Source organism: Lontra canadensis, unplaced genomic scaffold, assembly GCF_010015895.1.
Source record: "Lontra canadensis isolate GAN:19392208 unplaced genomic scaffold, GSC_riverotter_1.0 scaffold3, whole genome shotgun sequence".
Lineage (NCBI taxonomy): Eukaryota > Metazoa > Chordata > Mammalia > Carnivora > Mustelidae > Lontra > Lontra canadensis.
Window position 1 is genome coordinate 45,965,775 of NW_022630997.1, and position 25,257 is coordinate 45,991,031.

General features: G+C 37.2%; 1 protein-coding gene across 2 annotated transcripts in view; it reads right to left on the reverse strand.

Moving 5' to 3' along the window:
- Positions 1-7,148: 7,148 nt before the first annotated feature.
- VPS26A (VPS26, retromer complex component A) overlaps positions 7,149-25,257 on the reverse strand; it is a 31,336-nt gene continuing 13,227 nt past the window's right edge. For both annotated transcript variants that reach the window (XM_032841505.1, XM_032841514.1), the window contains exons 3-9: positions 21,566-21,641; positions 20,260-20,416; positions 19,518-19,682; positions 16,631-16,737; positions 14,065-14,133; positions 10,842-10,984; positions 7,149-8,967 (exon numbers count right to left, since the gene is read on the reverse strand). In XM_032841505.1, coding sequence (XP_032697396.1) covers positions 8,854-8,967; positions 10,842-10,984; positions 14,065-14,133; positions 16,631-16,737; positions 19,518-19,682; positions 20,260-20,416; positions 21,566-21,641 — 831 coding nt within the window. In that variant the 3' untranslated portion in view covers positions 7,149-8,853. The remainder of the gene's footprint in view (positions 8,968-10,841; positions 10,985-14,064; positions 14,134-16,630; positions 16,738-19,517; positions 19,683-20,259; positions 20,417-21,565; positions 21,642-25,257) is intronic.

Below are 25,257 nucleotides of genomic sequence, written 5' to 3' on the forward strand. Positions count from 1 at the left end.
TTTAACTCAGCAAAACTTCAAAATTTCAGGTTACCAAAGATTTTGAAAGCTGTTTAGAAGTCTTACCTATAAACCTTCTTATTTAGCCCACTCGGTTTTTTTTAAACAATTGTTGTTTTTTTTTTTAACAATTACCCTGGTAAACTGTGATGTGATAAACACAATTAACCCTTATATTAAGTCATTTTTCGCTGACAACTGGCAACAGCAATAACAAGAGCTTATTTGACCTTCAGTAAACCTTGGTAGAATACAAGTTTTACCTTTAATGCTGAGAAGTCTTAAGACATTTCTACCTTAATTAAACTAATGAATTTAAATTAGCTTAAATACTGAATATGTTTTCAGAGTCCACTAGAAGTCAATCAATTTGTGCCCCACTGTCAATTTTTACCTGAGGCACCTGTGGGGAAATCTGAAGGAGGCAGAAGTGGGGTGCTCTTCATTCCTTGATAGTGAGGGTAGGAGGAGCAGGAGGCAATGGCGCCAGGAGCCTGGGGGACCCTCAGAGCCAGTTTTGTAAGTGCTCGGCACATGGTGGTGCAGGAACAGGAGGGGGAAGTGGAGGCAGAGTAGGTGAGATGTTGCTGGCAAGACTGGAGTCAGGTAAAAGCTCAGAGGGCAGAGAAAAAGGACTCTTGGTCCTAACGTTCCTCAGCTCCGATAGATGAGCAGACAGACATTTTCTGTTTTCCACCAATGAAAAGTGAGGGACGCACGGGTGGCTCAGACGTTAAGCGTCTGCCTTGGGCTCAGGCCATGATCCCAGGGTCCTAGGATCCAGCCCCACCTTGGGCTCCCTGCTCAGAGGGGAGCCTGCTTCTTCCTGTCCCTCTGCTGCTCCACCTGTGTGTGTGTGTGCACGCACGTATGCTCTCTCTCTCTCTCTCTCTCTCTCTCAAATAAATAAATAAATAAATAAAATCTTAAAAAAAAAAAAAATGAAAATAGGCAGTCCATGTTGGACCAAGGAAGACAAGGTACCTCCCCAAAACAAAGGGAGTTTTGGCACTTGCTGGGGAATATTCCTTAAAGTCCCTGTCCCAAGGTGAACCAACCAGATCATTGGTTCCAATTATCATAACCATTAACCTGGGAAACGAATGATGGAGAAAACCCACATACAAGAGTCAGACACTCATTCAGTCCTCTCAAGAGCATATTGCAGATCTGACACACAAAAGAAGCAACAAAGAGGAGACTAGCGACTTAGGAAAAACAGGCAGGCATGCAAGGATCTTGACCGCACCCTGTTTACAAAAGAGCTGCGCATCTTGGGGGTTGGATTTATTTTATAGTCCAACAGCATGGGGTGCTTTTTCTTTAAATCCAAATTGACTCCAATATACTAGAAGACAGCCCAAGACAGAGTCCTTTAGGATTGAGAAAGCCGATCTCATAGTCCATTCCTATAAAACGAAGAGAGTAGGGGCGCCTGGGTGGCTCAGTGGGTTAAAGCCTCTGCCTTCGGCTCAGGTCATGATTCCAGGGTCCTGGGATCGAGCCCCGCATCAGGCTCTCTGCTCAGCAGGGAATCTGCTTCTCCCTCTCTCTCTGCCTGCCTCTCTGCCTACTTGTGATCTCTGTCAAATAAATAAATAAAATCTTTAAAAAAAAAAAAAAAACGAAGAGAGTACATTAACTACCCAAACTCCCCTTCGGCTTCTGAATGGCATCCCAACAGGAATATTGCCACAAGTTCCTGGGGTTCAGGGCAGCGGGAGGCTTCCATGTTCTCGACCACTTTGACATATTTGTACTACGTGAGAAGTGATGTCGACCTCCCTTTCCTTCCCCATTGCATCCTAGATTACAGCAGGGACTGGTGAATGGGCTGAAACACCACAGAGACTGGGGCTGCCTCTTTCCATTTTAGGGGAGCCAGTGTATTTGGAGACCAATAATAATACCCTTTGAAAGCCTCTGGATCTAGTATTAATGGATGGGGTAAAGGTCCTGGCCTTCGTTAGGAAGGAGAAGCTATTTTGTATTATACTAAATGTGTTATATCTAAGCTACAAGTACTTTCATTCTAAGAGCAGGACTGAGAATGCCAAACAGCCCATGGGCAAGGACAAATGAGAGACATGAAACAATGAAAGTGTGTCTAACCCAGGCAACCTTCTCATGAACTTCATCCATGACCCAGTCCCAAGGGAGTGGTCCCCCATTGGGTGAATGCCCCAACTGGGCAATAGCTCTGGTCCCTTTCAGGAAGCACACAGTCAGGCATGTCTCAGGTGTTATGTTCATCAAGGGATCACATTGGGTTATTTAGGAAGAAACCTTACACAGGTGTCTTAAGATTGGTGGCCATCCTAATGGCATGTATGGCTGTCCCATGCCTGAGAAGAATGCAAGTATTAACAGGTAAAACAGGAAAAGCCTGATTTCTGAGCCCAACACCATTAGGGCCAAGGTACTGGTGTCCAGCCAGGTGGCAGGAGTTTGTCCCTCCCTGTGGTGTTGGCATGGGCAAGAAGTTCTCTCCCGAGTATTCCAGTAAGACTTGTTCCAAAGGGTTGTACTATCCAGGACGTCTCTGAAAAGGAACGAATGAAAAAGCAAAGACCAGGGCTAAAGAAGGCTTACCAAGCTGCACCAGGGCTCTTGGAGTCATCCCATAATCCCTGTACAGGCCACCAAAATTGTGGGATCGTTGAGCTCAACAGTCAAGAAGTAATTCCTGAGCCATTTTACCATGCAACTTAGTAAGTTTAAGTAGCACAGAGACAGGACCCCTGGGCAGAAAGGGCTCCACTTTTGCTGTATGAAGTCGGTGATGGTTATATGCTTAGTGTTCAAGGGGGAGGGGATGTGCAGGGAGTATTAGATCATTCAGTGTTTTCTTCAAATTTATTCTCATAGAACTACTTTCATAATATTTCTCTGCTGCTTATCATTCAGCTCAATATTAACTCAGTGAGATGTAGAGGCAGTCATGAGACTTTTTTAAGATTTATTTTTGGGAGCACCTGGGTGGCCCTCTCCTTCTACTGCTCTCCCTGCTTGTGCTCTCTCACTCTGTCAAATAAATAAATAAAATATTTTAAGAATATAAAAAAAAATTTTATCTGAGAGAGAGAGAAAGAGAGAGACAGAATGTGAGCAAGAGGAGGGGCAGAGGGAGAAGCAGACTTCCTGCTGCGCAGGGAGTCCCAACACAGGGCTCAATCCCAGGACCCTGAGATCATGACCTAAGCCAAAATCCAGAGTTGGTTGCTTTATTGACTGAGCCACCCAGGTGCCCCGTCACAAGACCTTTTAAAAATGTAGCAACCAGGGGCACCTGGGTGGCTCAGTGGGTTAAAGCCTCTGCCTTCAGCTCAGGTCATTGGGCTCTCTGCTCAGCAGGGAGCCTGGTTCACCCCACCCCGGCCTGCCTCTCTGCCTACTTGTGATCTTTGACAAATAAATAAATAAAATCTTTAAAAAATAAAAATATAGCAACCAGTACATATCTGACCCTTATTGAAACTGTGCAGGCTATAGGTCAGCCTTCTGGGCTAATGGTGGACATTTTCTGTTTCTGTCCCTCATCAGACTTTTTTCTAAAGGAGGACACCTAATTTTATAATCACTAGGAAAATAAGGTTCACTCATTTATTCAGATAGTCAGTGTATTTTATGTCATAAGCACAAAGTACACTAAAACAAAACTGAGCCAAGAGGCTTAAAATCCATAAAATTAAAAGTCTTTTATAAGTGTGGTAAGCACAGTCCTGGAGGTAAGCACAGCACACGTTGGCAGCAAAACAGAGAACATCTAGCTTTTTGACTTGGAGATGGAAATGGTGTCTGGCAAGATTGGCCAGGAGTCTTACAAAAAGCTAGGTGGAGTGCGGGCAGGAGAGCGGGCATTCTCCAAGGAGTCTAGAATAACTGGAGGTCTTTTGTAGCACAGAGTTTAAGCCTTCTCCTGTCCTGGAGTGACATAAGAATTATGCTCATAGAAGGCCCCAAGCCTTAAAAATGATGTTAAAGGGTACACAATTTCCTCATTATGCCTTTGATTTGAAACTTAAAATATGTTATATTCCCATGCAAGCTAGTATAAGCCCCTGGAGAGTGCCTTTAGGTCTGTTCAACAGATTCTGTTGACTATAAAAGGCATGAAAAGAAGACGTTACTGACTCACCTAAGTATTTAGAATTGAGTATTCCATTTGCTTGATCCCCATTGATGAAGGGCTCTAGAATATGTCACTGTGGCATAACAATTTTGAGGAGCAGGCATTTGATTTCCTGAAATCCTCTGCCTCAAAGCAAAAATTTATTGTCATAAACCCCCTCTCAGGGAGCAACCAGGGAAGATGACATTACCAGGTACAGTGAGAAGTTGGCACCATACCTAAACAGACTTTGTCACAGAAGTATTCTATCTACCATCAATTCTCCAAAGGGCCCATTTATCTTTCTTAAGTCATTTGTTTTCCCTTAAGTACCCTTTCTACCCCCAACTTCCCCTATTAAGAAGCCGTGTATAAATGTCCTTCACCGCCTTTCCCCTAACAAGATAAGGCCCCCAAATTCTAACTATCCCTTTAAGTGGACTCCCTCATACTCATTAAGTCAGTCTTTACCCTTGCTTGTCTTTTGTCAGTTTAACCAGCAGGCTCCCAAACACAGAATCTAAGATCTAAAAAAGTAGAAGAAAAGTTTTTCCTCCTCAACAACTCCAAACACTGCCTGCCAACCACTTATTTCTAATTATGTACTTTCCCCCTTCTATGATTTCAAAATAAAACTCCTTTGGGAGCTGTTTCTGAAATTTAAGAGCACCTAAGGTAGAATCGGTTAAGTGTTCTAGTTTTTAATCTGATGATTGCATTGAAAAGGAATCGTGATTCCTTATTTCTGTAATTTGCCACTGAGGTTTCTTTAAAAGCCCAGGGTACTGGATTTACAGAGTGCTTTTTGTTTAGAATTAACATCTTCTAAATGTTAACCTCCATGTTTATGTGTAACTTAAAAACCTTAAATATGACAAATTAATGCTTTTTGGTCTTTAGAATTGAGTACTGCAAGGTAAAGTAGAGAGGAAATGTGTGAGTAGGGAAAGTAGATGATAATTTATCAATCATTCTTGAAAGAAAACTTATTAATATAAACAGCATGACCTGATTGGAAGGGTTAAGAATTGCAAAAATTCTAGTTTTTTTAAAAAACTGATTTGATTGTTCATGGTTTGTGTTTTGTTTTGTTTAAGATTTTATTTTAGAGAGAAAGCACAAGTGGGGCAGAGGGAAGTAGGGGCAGAGGAAGAGGGAGAGGCAAACTCCCCACTGAGCAGGGAGCCCAACATGGGTCTGGATCCCAGGACCCTAGGATCATGACCCGAACTGAAGGCAAATGCTTAACCAACTGAGCCACCCAGGTGCCTAGATTTATTTTTAGAGAAGAGCATGGGGGAGGGGGTTAGAGAGAGAGATAGCAACCCCCCCCTTGACTGTTCATTTTATTTCATTAGATTCTTGCTATCAGATCCTGCTAACAGAAATTCAAAATGATTAAAGAATGTCCCTCTTCTATTTTTTAGTTCTACTTAAAAAAAAATCAAAGTTCTTGGGGTACCTGGGTGGCTCAGTGGTTTAAGGCTCTGCCTTTGGCTCAGGTCATGGTCTCAGGGTCCTGGGATCAGGACCCCCATCAGGGTCTCTGCTCAGCAGGGAGCCTGCTTCCCCTTCTCTCTGCCTGCCTCACTGCCTACTTGTAATCTGTCAAATAATAAATAAAATCTTTTAAAAAATAAATAAGTTCAGGGGCCACCTGGGTGGCTCAGTTGGTTAAGTGTCCAACCCTTGATTCAGCTCAGGTCACGACCTTAGTATTTTGAGTCCCACATCCAATTCCCCACTCAGCATGGAGTCTCCTTGAGATTCTCTCCCTCCTCCCCTCCCCCTGCTTGCTTGTTCTCTAAAATAGATAATCTTAAAAAAAATAAAAGTTCAAAACTACAAAAAAAAAAAAAAACCACAATTCTTCACTAATGATGGAAACAACCATTTATATGGCTTAGACAGTGTTTCCCAACCCTGGATTTTTCTTTTTAAAGACTTTGACAGAGAGAAAGGGAACACAAGCAGGAGGAGTGGGAGAGGGAGAAGCAGGCGGGGTTGCTGGACTCAATCCCAGGACACTGGAATCATGACCTGGGGCAAAGGCAGCCGCTTAACAACTGAGACAACCAGGTGCCCCACCCTGGATGTTTATTTTTTTTTAAACACTGTGACCCTGGCCCCTGAAATTCTGATTTTACTGGTCTGGGTAGGACCTGACATGGTTATTTTAAAAAGCTAAAGTGATTTGAACATGCAGCCAGGGTTGAGAACCAATGGAAATTGTATTTTAAAAAATTAATGTAAGTAATCTCTTCAACCCAGGGCTTGAGCTCACGACCCTGAGATCGAGTCGCAATGTTCAGGGTGCCTGGGTGGTTCAGTCAGTTGAGCGGCTTACTCTTTATTTCGGTTCAGGTCATAATCTCAGGGTCCTGGGATCAAACCCCATGTTGGGCTCCATACTTAGCAGAGAGTTTGCTGGAGGATTCTCTCCCCCGCCCTTTTCTCCTACTCTGCTCGCTCACTCTCTTAAATGAGTATTAAAAAAAAAAAAAAAAAGTCACACACTCTACCAACTAAGCCAGCCAGGAGCCCCTGCTCTTTTTATTAAAGACACAAATTTCTTTTTTGGTTTATTTCTAGTTTTTTACTCAATTCATCAAATATTAATTTCCATTTTTTTTTTTATTTGACAGAGATCACAAGCAGGCAGAGAGGCAGGCAGAGAGGAGGAAGCAGGCTCCCCACTTAGCAGAGAGCCCGATGTGGGGCTCGATCCCAGGACCCTGGGATCATGACCTGAGCCGAAGGCAGAGGCTTTAACCCACTGAGCCACCCAGGCGCCCCTAATTTCCAATTTTTATTCTTCAAATTGGTTATGCAACAAAGTCTGAAGCAGACTGATAAGCATCTTATTTATGAGTGTTTTAAGCCACCTAATTAAAAGCATTATATAACTATTTGAAATTGAAACACATTTGTTACAAAAATAGCTTCCTAAACTATGAACAATCCTGTCCTCAATGATAAATCTGACAGTGAGAATTGAGAATAGAACTATTTTAATCATTCAAATAGCAAGCTTGGCATCATTTCAAATCCTTTATTATACATCATGGTTGCACAATTTGAGGCTGGTTAAACACAATTGGTTTCCAAAATTTCTTCGAATAGTTCCTAGATTACTACATGCATGTGACCATGAAAATATTTGGCATTTTTAAATTTTGAAACTTTGAACAGGCACTTACATGAAGGAAAACATTACCATTCACAGATAGCCACATTTAAAATAGATGCTCCAGCACATGGTACATGGAACCTTTTGCCAGTAATGAAGTTGGTTACTGACCATTTTATCAAAGTGCCATAGTAGTAAACAGGTTTAAAGAAATGTAATTTGGGTTACTTAGCTTACTCATAAAGTAAGGTTAACGGACAAGACTTGCGCTGAAGTGTATAAAAAAATATTGGTACAAAAACCAGTGAACCCTTAGTGAAAGTAGTTTCACACGGCAGGCTTCATTTTAGTTCCTCCACCCCACATTTAGTGTATCTGAGATCAGACCCCATGCATACGAACAGACGACTGAAACCTTCTTTTGGAACTTTGAATGAATGACTTGAATTTAGTGTTAGCAAAATTTAAACAGAGTGGGTGAAATTACATTTCAGTTTGAACTAGCCAAAGTTCCAGTTTAACAAACATTAAATTGTCCAGATCTAGATAACTACGTGCTTCACAGGTCCTCCTGAGTTCCCCATCCTCAAATTTTCTCCTGGAAAGGGAAGAGAGTATTTGTGAAGGCAAGAAAATTATATTTGTATGTATGTGGTAAAAAGATGCCTTAGATTAAAAAAAAAATTTTAAGTAGTTATAGAAAAATTATATAGTTGTAACTAAAACACCAACATAGAGTCAACTCTACATTGCAGAAAACATACAGTGGTACCTGCTGGATAGTAGTAGCAAAAGAGTTACTTAATATGGCAAAAAAGAAAGAGAGAGAGAAAGGAAAGAATGAAAGAAAAAGAACAGAAGAGAAAAGAGGGAGGGAGGGAGGGAGGGAGGAAGGGAGGATCAGGCAAGCAAGCAGGCCACTGTGACATGCCACATAATCTCAGGGAAAAATTTTAACATTCACACCACAGAAGTTCAAAGAAGATACAATTCAGGAAGCCATGGAATGATAGAATCGAAAGCACCTACAGTGAAACACTCCGTATGTATTTCTCAAACACAAATGTAGAAACATAAATGTATTTCTCAAAAATACTGAGATGCCATCTTTTAAATCTTTGCCGGATGTAAGGCCCAGTCAATTTTTCTATTTGAACACAAACTATTTAATTTTTTGCATGTAGAGAATAGAGGTAATTGTTAGCATGAAAAAGGAGAAAAGTATAATCAACATTACGAAGAAAAGCAAAAATTACAAATACCAGCCTACTCACATGAAAATCTTTAATGTTTATGTTTATGCATATCTGGGTGCTTATCATCATTTCAAAGTATGCAGTTAAAAAAAAAAAGGAAAGAAAAAAAAGAAAAAACGGCAGCTTAAGAAAGTTCCAGTGTTTCAAAGAAAGCGTTTTTTTTTTTTTAATGTATATACATGAAGAACATTTAGTTGTATCATAAAATAAATGCAGCACTGTAAGATAAAGGAAGACTATCATAAATGGAGTTTTGGCCTTCCCCCCCCCCACAAGCTGCAGCCGTCTTTAACAAGCTGAACTTCATCTCAATGGACATAGGAGTTTTTTGCTTTTCTTTTTTTCTCCTATTCAGTTCACATTTCGGGCTGTTCAGCAGATGCCTGTGATTCTGGTGATTCAAATCGCTGGTGAAAGTTTGTTCTCTGTTTCCTCAACTTTTCAGGAGCTTTTCTCCATAAAATGATCTCCTAGTAAAACATGCAAGACATCAACAAATTAATATTCTTGTATTACGCCTTAAATCTTCACCATGGAAATAATGCCACTTCAATTTTAACTAAAACAAAATTAAATTCTTCCCCCCCAAAAAAGCTGTTCTCTTTGCTGCGTGACTTACCTTCTTGCAATTCTCATCTTGGACCACCCTTCTGCCAACCATGCCGCTCCCCTCTCATCAGCAGCAATGCACACCACCACCACCACCACCACCAATCCAATCTGGCACAAAATTCTAGCTATTAAATGCTTTAAAGAATTCCTAAAATCTGTCCTTGGTTTGTTATGTTGCCCTTATAAGTTCAAACCTTTATCACTTCAACCTTAGACACCGAAAGAGCTGCCTGGTAGATGCTTCGGTCTCCAGGGCCTGAGGCCCTTTTCTAACCCATCCTTCCAGTCACTACCAGAGTAGTCTAAAGCACTGCTTGGATTGCACTTCAGCAGTTCTCAGCACCACTAGGATAAATCTCAAACCAGGCATTCAAGATCCTTCATAACCTTTGGCCATCACTCTGTTCCCCCACCAGCCAAACAGTTAACGCTCTCCTCCAATGCACTCCAAATAACCTTGCCCTGCAATTTCTCCTATATATTCTTCAAATACTTATTCCTCTGCCTATTCAAATCCTGTTCCAATCAATCCATCCTAAAATCTCTTTTAAATTCCTGAAATTAAAAAATCCCTAAATCTGCTTTATGAACTCATGACAGGCTGTTTATATTGGTCATCAAACACCCAAATGAATGCCTGTGGGAAGCAATGTATTTATTCAATAGGGCTACAATATGTAACTGATTTGGAAACTGTAAAGTTTACATAATCTATCTTTTTTTGCAGGGTGGAGGGCAGAAGAAGGAGAAAGAGAAAATCCCAAGCAGGCTCTGCACCAGAGCAGAGCCCAATGAGGGACTCGATCTCACAACCTCAAGATCATGACCATCATGACCTGAGCTAAAATCAACAGTCAGACACTTAACTGAGGCATGCAGACTCCCCTATTCTATCCTGAGTTACAAATTACCTATGTTTAATTTTATAACATTATGGCAGTATCAGCATAAAAGGTTTTCTCTCTTCTAAATTATTGTCAAACTATAATTTTTCTGTTAATTAGCTTTTATAATTTTTCTCTTTCCATACATATGCAATGTGAGGACCTTGAGCACAAAGTATGTTTATAAAAGGTAGTTTTTATACTCTTCACAATACTCAGTGCAGAGCAATTTCTAATTTAGTTTTGCGTACTCAACTGACATTCAAATATTTATTAATCTGATTCATAAAAGAGCACTCCAATCACAATCTTCACTGATAAAAAAGAGAAGTAGTTCTATGATAAATATTTCATATAAAAAATATTAGATTTGGGTCATCTCAGGTAAATTTACAACAGAATGGAAAGCCAGAATCAAGTTAATGAAATCATTTAAAGTGATAACTGAAATCTACAAGACACTATTGAATCAAGAAGCAAATTAAAAAACAACACACATATGATCTAAATACACACATACAAGTTTGTCTGGAAACTAATCACAACGTGGTGGAATTTTTGTTGTCTTGTTCTTTACTGCCTAATTTTTTTTAACAAACAGTAGGTATTGTTTTTATAAAAAACCAAAACTTTCAAAAGAAAAATAAAAGCTCTGCCAAATTACAGCCCATTCTGGAATCCTGTAGAATGACAGGAAGAGATCTATCACAACACTATTCCAGTCACACCTACTTCCTTATCACAGAACCTCCCACTTGCTCAGTACTGTAAAGCTGAGAAAGGTGAGAGCTTTCCAGGTGTTTTCAGAACTGCCACAGAACAAAACATCAGCCTACATGGCACCGTACCTGCTGCTTGAAGTACCTTCTGTCTTCCTCATCAACAAGGACTAGATTCAAAAAGTACCTTACTGAAAATTTTTTGTTCACATCTCGCATTGTAGGGGTTGGATCATATCCTGCTAAAAACAGTCTTATTGGGATTGATTCACCTGAAAGAAAAGCAATTTGCATTTAATTCTAAAGATGATTAAATATGGTCACATAACACCTAGAACTAAGCATTATAGAGAAGACACTAACACTTCATTTTTTCATGAGATGGCAGCCTAACAAAAGCTTTTTTTTTTTAATTTTTTAAAAAGATTTTATTTGTCAGAGAATTCGAGAGAGAGCACAAGCAAGGGGAACAGCAGGCAGAGGCAGAAGTGGGTTCCTTGCTGAGCAGGGAGACCAATGTGGGGCTCAATCTCAGGACCCTGGGATCATGAGCTGAGATGAAGGCAGACGCTGAACCCAATGAGCCACGCAGGCATCTCAACGTAATAAAATCTTTAGACCAGGGACTCACAGTGGTGGCACTGCCGCCATTTGGGGCCCAATAATTCCTCATTGTGGGTAACGTCCTATTAACTGCAGCATCCTTGGCCTCTATTCACTAGATATCAGCAGCATTCCCCAAGTGCAGCAACCAAAAATAACTCCAGGCAACAGCAAATGTTCAGGGGGCGGTGGGTGGAACAAAACTGCCCCTAGATGAGAACCACTGCTCTAGAGTCAGAATGCCTGGATTCAGATGCCAACTCTGTAACTTACTTGCTATGTGACCCTGCTCAAGTCACTTAATCATTCTGTTTCAAGTTCCTTATCTATGAAATGGAGAATTGCAGTAATATCCCTGTTGTAGAGCTCTGTAAGGACTGCATGAGTTAATATATGTAAAATGCTCAGAATAGTGCCAGCAGGTAAGTAGTTTGGTTATTCTTTCATGAAGTTCACCATAATTTCTAATCATGTGAGTAAGTTTTTCAATACTTATTTAACTAATTCACCCAAAGCAACAAACATGTTCTAAATGAAGATTATTCCTTCGTTACCAAAAAGACTATTCAGATTCTCCTGGCTTCTTTCCTAAGGGTAGCTATTTGCATATTGTTTTGAATCTTTTATATGTAATAATTTTCTTGTGCACATCCATTTCCTGAAAGATACATGACCCATTACCTTACATAAAACTGTGTGGTTTCTCTCTGCCTGCCTCTCTACTTGTGATCTCTCTCTGTCAAATAAATAAATCTTAAAACAAAACAAAAAACTATGTGGTTGCCAAAATTTTACAAAGTAATCTTGCGTAACAGGAGTATACATATACATACACACACACACATGCGCGTGCGCACGCACGCACACACATGCGGGTCTTGAAGTTAGAAAGCCCTGGGCTCAAACACCAATTCTGCAATGATTAGCTATTAAAGGAAACCAGATTATGTCACCACAAAATCTGCCTCTTTGACATAAAAATTATTTTGAGCTGAAGGCAATTAAAAAGTAGCAAAGAGCAGAAAAGGCTCCCTATTTTCTGCCTAAAGGCAGGCTATAAATTCTTTTAACAAAGACATATTCTCATTAGCCCAGAGATGGCTGATCAGGAATCAGCAAATAAACCTTACTCCATTTGTTTCCTCCCTTAGATTTATTTACCTTCGCACAGCTTGCCACACCCCTGGAAGCCTGCAACTACCTTCCCTTGTCCAGTTAGATCTCAAAATTTATTGTTTTTTTGAAGATGCTATATATGCTGAAATTTCTAAGCCACTGTTTTGGTTATTTTTTGTTGAGGTTTTTCCTGCATGATGTGCATTGCATGCATTGATAAACTTTTTTTTCCTTTATTCATCTGTCCTTCTGAGAGTCCCAGCTGAAATACTAAGATGGGGAGAGGTAAAGGTCTGCCTCCCCTACACTTTAACAAGTTTTTTAACCTCTTTGTAACTCAGTTTAATCTGTAGAGTAAGAGATACCATCACCTAAGTCAAAGGAAACATCGGAGCACCTCAGAGTACAATGCCTCACCTACAGTTGACACTCAATAAATGATAGCTGCTTTTTAAAAAAATTATTTTTTTAAGATTTTATTAATACTGGGGCACCTGCCTGGCTCAGTCAGTAGAGCATGTGACTTTTTATTATTTTTTTATTCATTCATTCATTCATTCATTCATTGGACAGAGAAAGAGAGCACAAGCAGTGAGAGCGAGAGGCAGAGGGAGAGGGAGAAGCAGGATCCCCACTGAGCAGAACCCTGGGATCATGACCAAAGCCCGAGGCAGATGCTTGACCCACTGAGCCACCCAGGCACCCTGAGCATGTGACTATTGATCTCATGGCTGTAAATTCAAGCCCCATGTTGGGTATAGTGATTACTAAAAAAAAAATTTAGAATCTTAAAAAAAGTAAAATTATAAATACTGGCTTTATTATCTTGGATACTGAAGATAATAATGAAAATGCTTGTTTTCTTGGGGGCTATAAGGACTACAGAACCCCACAGAAATTAATGCTCAGCTCTACAGCACCTTGTACTCAGCATGAATAAAAAAGACTTACCAAGATAAACTATTGTAACAGAAGACAAAGTATTATAAATTCAGAACTAGAGAAAAGATAATATATAAATGTCTCTTCTAAATACTAAATTTACATTTTCTTTCTTTTTTTTTTTAAATAGACTCCACGCCCAGTGTAGAGACCAGTGCCCAGCCTAGTGTCGGCCTTGAACTCACAACCCTGAGATCAAGACCTGAGCTGAGATCAAGAGAAAGAGGCTCAACTAACTGAGCTACCAGGAGTCTCTAAATACTAAAATTTAAACTGAGTAAAAAATTAAACTTTATTTCAGACTTGAAAGTACTATTACAGTCTGTTAGTATCTATAGAAAGATGATTTTTAAAACATCATTATAAAAATCATTTAAGAATTCGCAAATACTGGGACGCCTGGGTGGCTCAGTTGGTTAAGCAGCAGACTTCGGCTCAGCGTACTGGGATCGAGTCCCACATCGGGTTCCTTGCTCGGCAGGCAGCCTACTTTTCCCTCTGCCTCTGCCTGCCATTCTGTCTGCCTGTGCTCACTCTCTCTCTCTGACAAATAAATAAATAAAATCTTAAAGAAAAAAAGAAAGAATTCACAAATACTTTTACACTGCATAAATACTTCCAAACGAAACTACCATGAAACTGCTATGTGTACCACCTATGACACAAAAGAAGTAAACTGGAAGTCTGTTACCTTTTACTGGTGCGCCATCCATTATTTCATATTTAGCAATTGTTTCTGTTTCTGTGGTGGTACTGGGTCCTAGCACAATAATGTAAATGACATAAAAAAAATGTAAATGACATGAGTTAAATATTTCCAGAATACAATTTCCAACCTTGTATTTTCCAATTACTTTAGTACTAATTTATCTTCCTATTTTGTGAAAATTATTTTCTATTTCTTGATCTACACTTAACATACTTATCACTCGACTGAAGGTTTCACTCTCTTCTTACCAAATACATATAGTTCAGAGTCTTCTCCATAGAGTTCCTTCTATCAAAACTAGCAATACACATAAGAAATAACCATTGTCATGCTAGTTTTCTCTGCAATACCCAAACTGTCTTCTTTCAGTCAGTTAACTCTAACATGGAGAAAACATCAAATTGAGAACCTGATTGACATAATTCTTTTAAATTTAGGTGTTGATCTTCTAGGAAATTATCTGACCCACACATCTGTAAAAAGTCTGTAAAAATGAAAAAAGTATACCAAAACATACATTAATGATTCCAATGTTGTAAAATATATAATATGCAGAGACAATTAAACTGTTTTGAATGATGAGTACAGATTATTTTTTATTTAAACTTTTCTAGAATCAGCACAATTTTTAACCAGAAAAAATGTTTAACTAATTTCTTTTTAAACAACAAAAAACCCCCTGACATTTGATTTTAGTATCTTTAAATCACCTCAACTTTTATTAGGTGAAAATAGAGATTAAGAAATCACAGATGTTTCTAATTATTATTCCAATTGTAAATTCTTAAAAAGCGTGGCCTAAAATTATTTTCAGCAAAAATCCAACAAATGAGACAAATTCAATCTATACACTAATTAAAATTAAAAAGCAGTTACAAATAATTCTGGGGCAACTGGTTAGCCATCTGGAAAAAACTAAAGTTGAATCTGTAGCAAGACAAATTCCAAAGAAATTAAAAATTTAAACAAAATCCCAAAACTACATTATTTTAGGAGAATCAAAGCACAGAAAACTACTTTTAGAACCTGTGTGAAAAAGGCCTTTCTGTGGCATAAAACCCAGAGTCCACAGAAGTAAAAATTGGTAAATCTGACAACACAAACAAAAAGAACTTCTACATGGCAAAAACCATCCTAAGCAAGACAAACTGGGAAAATTTTTGCTGCATTTATTTATATTTATGTATTTATTTATAAAGATTTTTTAATTTATTTGACAAAGAGAGTGAGCAAGAGAGCACAAGCTGGGAGAGCAGCAGAGGAAGAGGGAGAAGCAGGGTCCCCGCTGAGCAGGGAGCCGGATGCAGGGCTCAATCCCAGGACCCTGGGATCATGACCTGAGCCAAAGGCAGATCCTTAATCAACTGTCACCCAGATGCCTCTTTTGCTGCTTTAATACAGAAAAAGGAATTGATTTCCCTAATATATACAGAGTTTCTACATATCAGTAAAAAAGACTAATAATTCAATACAGATGGAACACAGGATATAGGCAATATATTCAGAAAAGAAATAAAAATAGCTTTTATACACATGAAAAGATGCTTACCCTCATTCAGAAGGAGAAAACTAAATTAAAACTACAATGAGGAACTTTCTTCCCCCACTCATCAGATCAGCTAAAAATTTTCTAATGTTGTATTGGTCAGAATAGGAGGAAAAGGGGCACCTGGGTGGCTCAGTCAGTTAAGCATCTGCCTTCAGCTCAGTCATGACCCCAACCAGGGTCCTCGTCAGGCTCCCTGCTCAGTGGGGAAAATCTGCTTCTCCCTCTCCCTCTGCCCTTCCCCCTATTCATGCTCTCTCTCTCTCTCAAATAAATAAAAGCATAGGAAAAAAAAAAAAAGAATAAGAGGAAAAAGAAGCTTCTTCTACATTTCTTGCTGGTAATAATACAAATTGGTACAATCCCTAAAGAGGACAAACGGATATGTACCAAAACTACAAATGAATATACTCCTTGAAAGAAAAATTCTACTTTTAAGATTTTTATCTCACACACACACCTGCATACATGCAAAATGACATTATTAAGTGAAGTGCTGTTTGGAGTAACAAGTGACTGGAAACAACCTGTAGCAGACTGGTTAAATTCTAGTATACCCGTGGAAAGGAGTACTATAAAAACGATGAGTAAGTACTCCACACATTGATATGGAAAGATCTCTAAGATATAGTAAGCAAAAAAGCAAAATATGTATCCTACATAAACATTTAACTTAAAAGCAGGGGGAAGGGTATAATATAGGAATAGTTACTGTATATGTATAAATATTAAGAAATATTTTAAAACTTATAAACATATGACCTATGAGTAGCTGGAGTACACAAATAGGACACTTTTTACTATATAATCTTTTAAACTTTTTGAACCATGTGAATTTATAACCTATTCAAAAATTAATTTTTAAAAAAGCATACATATTAAGCAATATTAAGTTTCAAAGTTAGTATCCAATATGTATATTTATTATATATCTAAACAATATTTTAAGATTTAAAAAATTTTAAGACAGGAATTTTAATTCAAATACTCTTTTTGACTTACCAATTCCTGTGATCTCTTTTTTGATCAGTTGCAACTCCATATGTTGGATTTTTATTCTTACTAATAAAAAGTAAATTTTTCCAACAATCACATCCTTTAGATGATACCTTTGGGGAAAGAACATACCTCATTTACCAAATCAGTTTAAAAAACAATGAAAAGGAGCGCCTGAGTGGTGTAGTCGGGTAAGCATCAGACTCTTGGTTTCCACTCACATTGCAATCTCAGCGTCGGCAGACTGAGCCCATATCAAGCTCTAGGCTCAGTGTGGAGTCTGCTTTGGATTCTCTCTCCCTCTCCCTCTGTCCCTTCCACTCTATCTCTAAAATAAGTAAACCTTAAAAAAAAAAAAAAGTAAAATATGTCCCAAAAGGCTTTAGTAGACATCTTTGTAACATTAACTATTTAAGAATACCATTCTGGGGTGGTTCAGCATCTGCCTTCAGCCCAGGTTATGATCTCAGGGTCCTGGGATTGAGCCCTGCGTCCATTTCCCCATTCAGTGGGGAGTCTGCTTGTCCCTCTCCCTCTGTCCCCCCACACTCATGCTCTATCTCTCAAATATATAAAGCCTTTTTAAAAAAAAAGACCATTTTGACTATCCATATCATTTAACTTTTCTTTTTCCAAAAAATATTCACCATTTTACTATAAAAATAGGAATCAAGCTTTTACTTGCCCATCAACATATCTCAAAGAGAAGAATTTGCCTTATTAACTACGGGTCCTTTACTTAGAGGTTAGTTTCCAAAGAACTTAAGCACAGAAAATTAAGATTGTTATGCTTGCAATATTTATTTGGTGTATAAAGACGTTTCTGAACATTAAAACTCTACACAAGAATTTAGTGTCCTTCTTACTCTAAGTGCTAGAAGAGTGCAGCTAACAAAGCACTTGCCCATAGAGAGAGACACCACAGGTTGAGTCTGTTGCTATGACAGCTAGTCATCAAAGTCTTTTCCCATGTACTCTGAAATGACATGCTAATAAACCTGGAAATTGGGGCACCTGGGTAGCTCAGTGGGTTAAGCCTCTGCCTTCAGCTCAGGTCATGATCCCAGTGTCCTGGGATCAAGCCCCACATCTGGCTCTCTGCTCAGCGAGGAGCCTGCTTCCCCCCCACCCCCGCCCGCCTGCCTCTCTGCCTACTTGTGATCTCTGTCAAATAAATAAATAAAATCTTTAAAAATAAATAAACCTGGAAATTACTACAATCCCCAGAGGGCTTTATAACCTTCTCCCAGGTTTGAATCTCAAAATATCATCCCAGGAGCTGATCAGTGTAATTATGCTGGCTTGAAGGGAGGCTTCCAGTGACAAGTTTTAGGTCCTAAACAATTTGATTAATTTTACTCACAATATAATTTAAGACTCTGAAGGCATGCTTATATCACATTTTTAGTGATATAAACTGGTGAGTGACAACTAAAAAAGTCATGTAACAGAAGAGTACACAGGAAGGTGATGAAAGAATATACATCCATTTCTTCAACAAATAAACTTTAGTGGAAAAAAAAATAAGAGGGAAAGTTATAAATTAAATTGAAAGAAATTTAAGTGTCAAACAACCAAATGCCATGTGTCCGGATGCCCTGGATTTGAACAAATCTTGTCTGGACACTGATGTGAATAAAGCATGTGGGGGGAAAAAATGACATTTTATGAGACAATCAGTAAAACATGAACACTGACTAGATATATACAGATATTAAGAAATTATTAATATTTTTAGATATAACAATATTATGTTTAAAATGATACACAATTTTTATGGATGAAGTTCTGTGTCTGGAGTTGGCTTCAATATAATCTATTGGGAGTGTGAGGGCTGGATCCAGATAAAACAGATCTGACAGTGTACTGAGTGGGAGCTGGGCACTGGGTACCTGAGGATTCACTGTACTGTTCATACACTTTGGTCTATGCTTGACTTTTTCCATAATAAAGTTTTTAAAAGGCATTAAACAATAAACAAAACAGGAGCCCATTTCTGTAAAAACACAACACATATAAACATAATACATACCTTTCCCTCTCTATGAAAAGATATGCAAGAGATCTTAATTGTGATTAAGTGGTAAAATTTATAAAAATAATTAAGTTAAATATGGGATCTTTCACAATGCCAAAATTTTTTTTCTTTCTTTTTAAAAGATTTCATTTTTTTTTATTTCAGAAAGAGACAGAGATAGCAAGAGAGAACACGAGAGGAGAGGGAGAAGCAGGCTCCCCACTGAGGGGAGTTGGACACAGGGCTCCATCTCAGGACCCTGGGATCATGACCTGAGCCAGAGGTGGACACTTAACCCTCTGAGCCACCCAGGTGCCACTAAACTGCCAAAAAAAATTTTTTTTTTTAAGATTTCATTTATTCATATGACAGAGGAAGAGAGATCACAAGCAGGCAGAGAGAGGAGGGGGAGCAGGCTCCCCGCTGAGCAGAGAGCCCAATGCGGGGCTTGATCCCATGACCCTGAGATAATGACCTGAGCCGAAGGCAGAGGCTTTAACCCACTGAGCCACCCAGGTGCCCCTTGCCAAAATTTTCAATAATGAAAAGGTACTACTTATGCAGGCAGAAAAAAGTATTCTGTTTAAAGAGATGACTAGGATGAAGTTATACCAACGCAGTAAGGAAAATTTTTACAGAGAGAAGGGATTAGTTGCCTTCTGAGATAGTAAGATCCTCTACAAAAAATGACCAATCAGAGACTTATTAGGAATTGAATATGAAAGACTCCTGCACTGAGTCAAGAAGATAGTCTTTCCACTCTGAGATTTTTAGGCTGTTAACATCAAATTAATGTCAATTCTATCTTTACTCTGACCAATTTACAAAGCCCTGAAAAGCTTATTTCTTAAGTTATCTGTTGTTAAAGATACTTACTTTGATTTATTATATTCAAATTCTATGTGTAGACAATCTTCAATGCCTACTTCCATCTTAATCGAGTTGTTAACATCAGGATATGTGGCAAGCTGGTGAACAATAAGATCATATTCTTTTATCAAGTCTGTCAGTCTTCTTACTATTGTCACTTTAAGAAAATACCTACAAAGTCAACCAAGATGTAAGTTAAATCTCCTATGATAAATTTTAGTATTTTAAACAAACAGACATTAACTGCAAATCAGCTTTCTCCTTGCTGATCCTTTGGGATCAACTTACTTCACAAAAGAATTCCGATCTTTAAATGCTTCCACCCTCAAAAAAAAAAAAAATACAAAGTGCAATTTTAAGAAGAGTGTATGTGCTTTTTAAGATGCATCTGAAGTGCTATGGTCATGCCAACCTGAGGAAACCTATTACTTCCTACCATATACCAAATGAGATCTGCTGGGAAACTAATGGATTTTGAGAGAATTCTGTTTACAAGACAAAGGAAGTACCTAGGGGAAGATTCATTCAGAAGAAGTATATAACTTCTCATGATGGCGGTGTTTAAATCTACGAGAGAAGGCTCTTATTACCTCAGGTGGACATTAGGTAGACAAAATATGTGGCAGAATTCTTAAAAATCTGAAGTCTATCAGTCCAGAATTATAATTAAAGTTCTAATAAGACATTTGATAGTAGCCATTACTTTCTGGTTTTGACACCACCTACGGTTGTTAATACACATTCATACCTCAAGCGGACATTGGCACCGATGTAAGATTCATATGGCTTTTCAACTTGCATAAATTCAAAATCATAACTTCTGCTCTGAGTCAACTCTCCAGGCAAGGCTAGTTCTTTCACTAGGTTTACAAATTCGTGAGTATTACTCTTGTCATTGAAAAGTTCTACAAAATTTTAAGCAAAAAAAGACCAATTATACTTAATATCTATGTCATTAAAACCCAAACTTCTACCTCCAAAGCAAGTAATTTTTACCAAAAGAATTAGTTGGACTTGTCCCTAATATACTAGAGCTATAACATAAATTCCATCATCCTCACTCATTATGGTCCACCTAGACATAAAAAAATTCAAGCCACACAGCACAACGAAAATTTCTATTATAAAAGATGTATTCATTCCTTTAATGTAGTTAGGGCTTGCCCAAAATGAAGCTGCTTTAACAGACACATTTCCAGCAATTATTTGAACTTCCTCCGTTCAAGGCAAAAACATTCGTTGTTTTGCTTTAGTTACACAAATATATTATCTTGATACACTATAATATACAAAAGACTTATCAACTATCAGTGAATTACTATAACTTGCCCCTCAAGTATAATCTGATCTGGAATAGATATATAAACAAATATCTACCGATTATAATTTTGATACTTTAAAAATGTGTAGTACATCTTAGAAAGCTAGATTTAAAACTATGTATACTGTATTAGATCCATTTTCTTTTCTCTTTCTCAACCTGCAGTACCAAAAGATTTATACAGTTTAACTTCTACTAAACCAAGAATGCCTCTGAAATACATGTGTGGAAATCTACACAATGTGATCTAAGTCAAGAAAAAAATTACACCTTTCCTTTTCACATGCAATTTTCTGACAGGTGAGTCTGGCTACAGGCTCACATTAGGTTAGGAAGACAAATGGTATGGGTAATTAGAAAGTGAAGGATGAAGGTGACACTGGTAGTTGTAAAGCTGGTGAAAAATGTAGGCAGATGGAAATTTCAGTGAGTCAACTAATTTACCTGAATTATTTTTCAAGGTTGGTAACTTACATAACTCCTTTCATTTTTAGTAATTAAGTTTAATAACAAATAAAGGCATGATGAGTCAAATATTACTTAATACAATTCAAAGAAATATGATTTAATGTTTATAAAATAAATCCTCTCTTTTACTATCCAAAATCAATCCCTTCCTTCCATGAAACTAATCTCTAATTCAAAATTTAAGTGCCAAATCCAACTCAAATCCAACTTCAAACTCAGTTATCATTAAAAAAAAAAAAAAAAGTAATGCTATTTTAAAACTCACCAATTTGACCTACAAATTCAATTCTAATTCCTTGGTGCTCTAGCCTCTTTCCAGGTTGCTTAAAGGCTAGGTTTACCTGCCAAAACATGAAATTGTAAAAGATGTTAACAATCCTTTGAGTGGGCCTACTAACAGATTCCTTCCAGATGAATGCAACATGTAAGTATTTCAGGGATTCATTTCTGAAGTTTGAGACACCACCACATACCGAGATCATTATGACTTTACAGCACCAGAGAAGGTATAACTTACTCATATACAATCACGCTTAAAAGCACCTGCTTTGTTAGGAAGGAATCCTTTATAAGTTGGAGAGCTATAAAGACTCAAATCAAAAAAAAGGAAAAATCTGCAACCACTCAGATGTGTTTTCTGGTCAAATAGTTAAACAATTCTACACAATAACATTTTAATGTAAGGTAATCACTAATTTCAAGAATTTACCTAAAGAACACTTTCAGCTCTTTGTAACCAAAAATTTATTATTGTAATTCCTAACTTTAAAAGCAACACTTATTTCCCTGAATCTGCTACTCACTCTAAAAATAGAACGTCTAAAGGTTGAAATTGTATGATTTATCTTACATATTTTTGAAGTGAAATATACAACCCTGAAATCCTAAATTCACATCTGCCAAATGGAAGCCTTAATTTTATAAATTTTGATTTTATAAACTGTTTAATTTGACAAAATATTTATAAAGTACATACATATTTTAAAAATTTCCAAATGTTTAAAGATTAACTAACATACAACAAAGCACACTTCCAGATTTATTCTTTACTATAAAAAATATTATTAACATGACTCTTAAAAGCTTCTTTAAATAATGCTTCTCAAAAGAAAATAGTAATCAAGGGCCAATAAAAACAAAGATCCAGTTATTTCTGTTTGTACATCTATTAAATAAAATATTCAATTTTCTAAATCTTCCATATCTGTAACCAGAATGAGTTAGTTACTTGCCTTCCAAATTAATATCTCAGAGAAAGAACTAAATAGTTAATAAATTATGGTACATCATATGATGGAAAATTATTAAAGTTTAAAAACAATAAGACCAAAGAATTTTTAATGATGTGGGAAAATGTGCATGATATGTTACATGAATGAAGCATGGTCAAATTGTACACAAGAATAATGCCAATTATATATTTTTTGATTACACAAAAGAAATACTATTAAAGCAGTTACTTCTGGAATGTATGAGTAATTTTGTTTTCTTTGTAGTATTCAAGGTTTTTTGTTTTTTGTTTTGTTTTTACAACAGGCAACTAATACTTTCAAACTCAGAAAAATACTTATTTTAAAGAAGAAAGTATAGTTAGAGGCTTCACACACTAAGTTGAATTTTCGGTTTGAACCACAAATAATACAAGCCTAACTCGCAACTATTTCACAAGCCAGGCAGTAATTAGAACTATTCCCTAATTTACACTAATAAAGCACATAAATACACAATACTTTTATTAAATGTCTATCTGGCAAGAGATTTGGGGAATGCTTTCACTGAAACACGGCTGTGTCTGATACTTTTAAATTTACAGTTCTTCAAAAAACACTCTGACACCATACTTCTAAGGCAGAAATCCAAAGTCATTCCATTTTTCTACCAAATTGTCTAAATTCTGAAATTGTCCTTAGTCTCTCACTGATGTCAAAACACAGTTGCTTTTAAGCCTAATGCAAGATATTATGGAATCTGAAGGATCCCAGAGCTGGTATGCATAATCAAGCATTTTATTTAAAAGCTGTTCTGCAATGGAGCATAGAAACATAAATGAAACTAAGATTGTGAACTGAGTTAAAGAACATTAATACTAACTGTTACACTTCCATAACTTCTATTATAATTTCAAACATAAAATAGTGCCAAGAATAGTACAAGGAAATCCCACATAACCTGTACACAGATTCACCATGTTTGTATTTTGTCACATATGACAAAATATAATTTTATTATATTTATATATATTATATATATAAATTATATAAAATTTATAAATTATCATTCTCTATATATAGACGTGCATGCATACATATACAACTTTTTTTTTAATCAGTTGAGAATATTTGAAGATATCATGCTCCTCTACCCATAAATACTTCATGTGTACCTAAGAAAATAATCTCTTAATCACGGTGCAATTTACAAAATCAGGAACTTATAACTCCACAGTTTATATTCAAATTCCAACAACTGTCCCAATAATGTACTTTACACTCTTTTTTTCTCCTGCCCAGGCTCCAATCCAGAATCACATTACATATAGTTATGTCTCTTTAGTCTCCTTTAATCTCAAACATTTCTCAGTCATTGACTGACTTTCTTTCTTTTTTGAGAGCACATGCACATGTAGGTGGGGAGGGGCCGAGGGAGAGAACCTTAAGCAGGCTCTACGCTCAGCACTGAGCCCAACACAGGACTGAATCCTGAATCTCAGCCCCAGAGAGCATGACCTAGGCCACAATCAAGAATCAGATGCTTAACCAACTAAGCCACCCAGGCACCCCAGTCATTGCCTTTCTTGACCTTGATGTTTTTTTTTAAGAATTACAGGTCACTTATTTTGTAGAACAGCCCTCAATTTGGGTTAGAGGTTTTATCACAGTCAGACTCAGCTTATGCATTTTTGGCAAGAATACCACAGAAAGGAAGCTGTGTCCTTCTCAGTGTATCTTATTAGGAAGTACATGATGCCAAGTGGTTATTTTAACCAAAGTTAAAATAACCACTTCACTTAGTGAAGGTGATCTACCAATTTAAAGTTACTATTTTTTCCCTTTGCTATTAGTAATTTGAGAAAGGTTTAAGACAATGTATACCTGTTTAAAAAAGGCCATGAAAACAAAACACAGGGAAACTATATATTTACTGTTCTAACAAGCCAATCTCAAAGTTCATTCTTCTGCATCTTTAGCAGCTAATATTCTGTAGATGTCTCCAATAATGCTGTCTTCAGGAGCTGTGTAAGGAGTAAAATTCATCTGCATTGTGTTTAAGACAAACATCTATCAATGTACTACACACCATTTATAGCTTCATTTACAGTAAATTACTGAGATATCTGCATTTTACTGTTGCTGAATACTGTAGTTATCCAAAATTCATTTCCCACTGCTGCCAGAAGAATGTGGTCCATATTCATGTTGATGAAAGATACTGACATAATATTCTTTGTCTAAAGAATTAAACTATAAAGCCCTACAATCTCGGATAAACATATGTCATTGTTCACTTTTGTAATAAATGAATACAGAGTTCCTTATAGGTGACATGGCACTGGCAACACCTCTTTAAGACAATTTACTTATCACTGACCAATCTAAAAGAATCTTAAGGAATTATAACTTATGAACCCACCAGAAATATACCCACATTACTACCAAATTTTTCACAATTATTGTGCCTCAATAGTTAATTAGGCAATCCAGTAAGGCTCTCTCAAAATTATTCAGAAGGTAAAAAGTGATACAAGCTTTATTTCAAAAAGAGGATACCTAGGTCAAATACATTCTTAAAGCATAAAAAATTTAGGATACACTACAACTGTTCTAGCCTTAAGGAAGAACTGTCACTTGAACATGAACGAAGCAGTAAATATTCTACATAAGAATTAAAAAAAAAAAACTGAGTAAGTACCTTTCAAGAATTTCTCTATTTATCTTGTAATAATATACATAGTCCCAC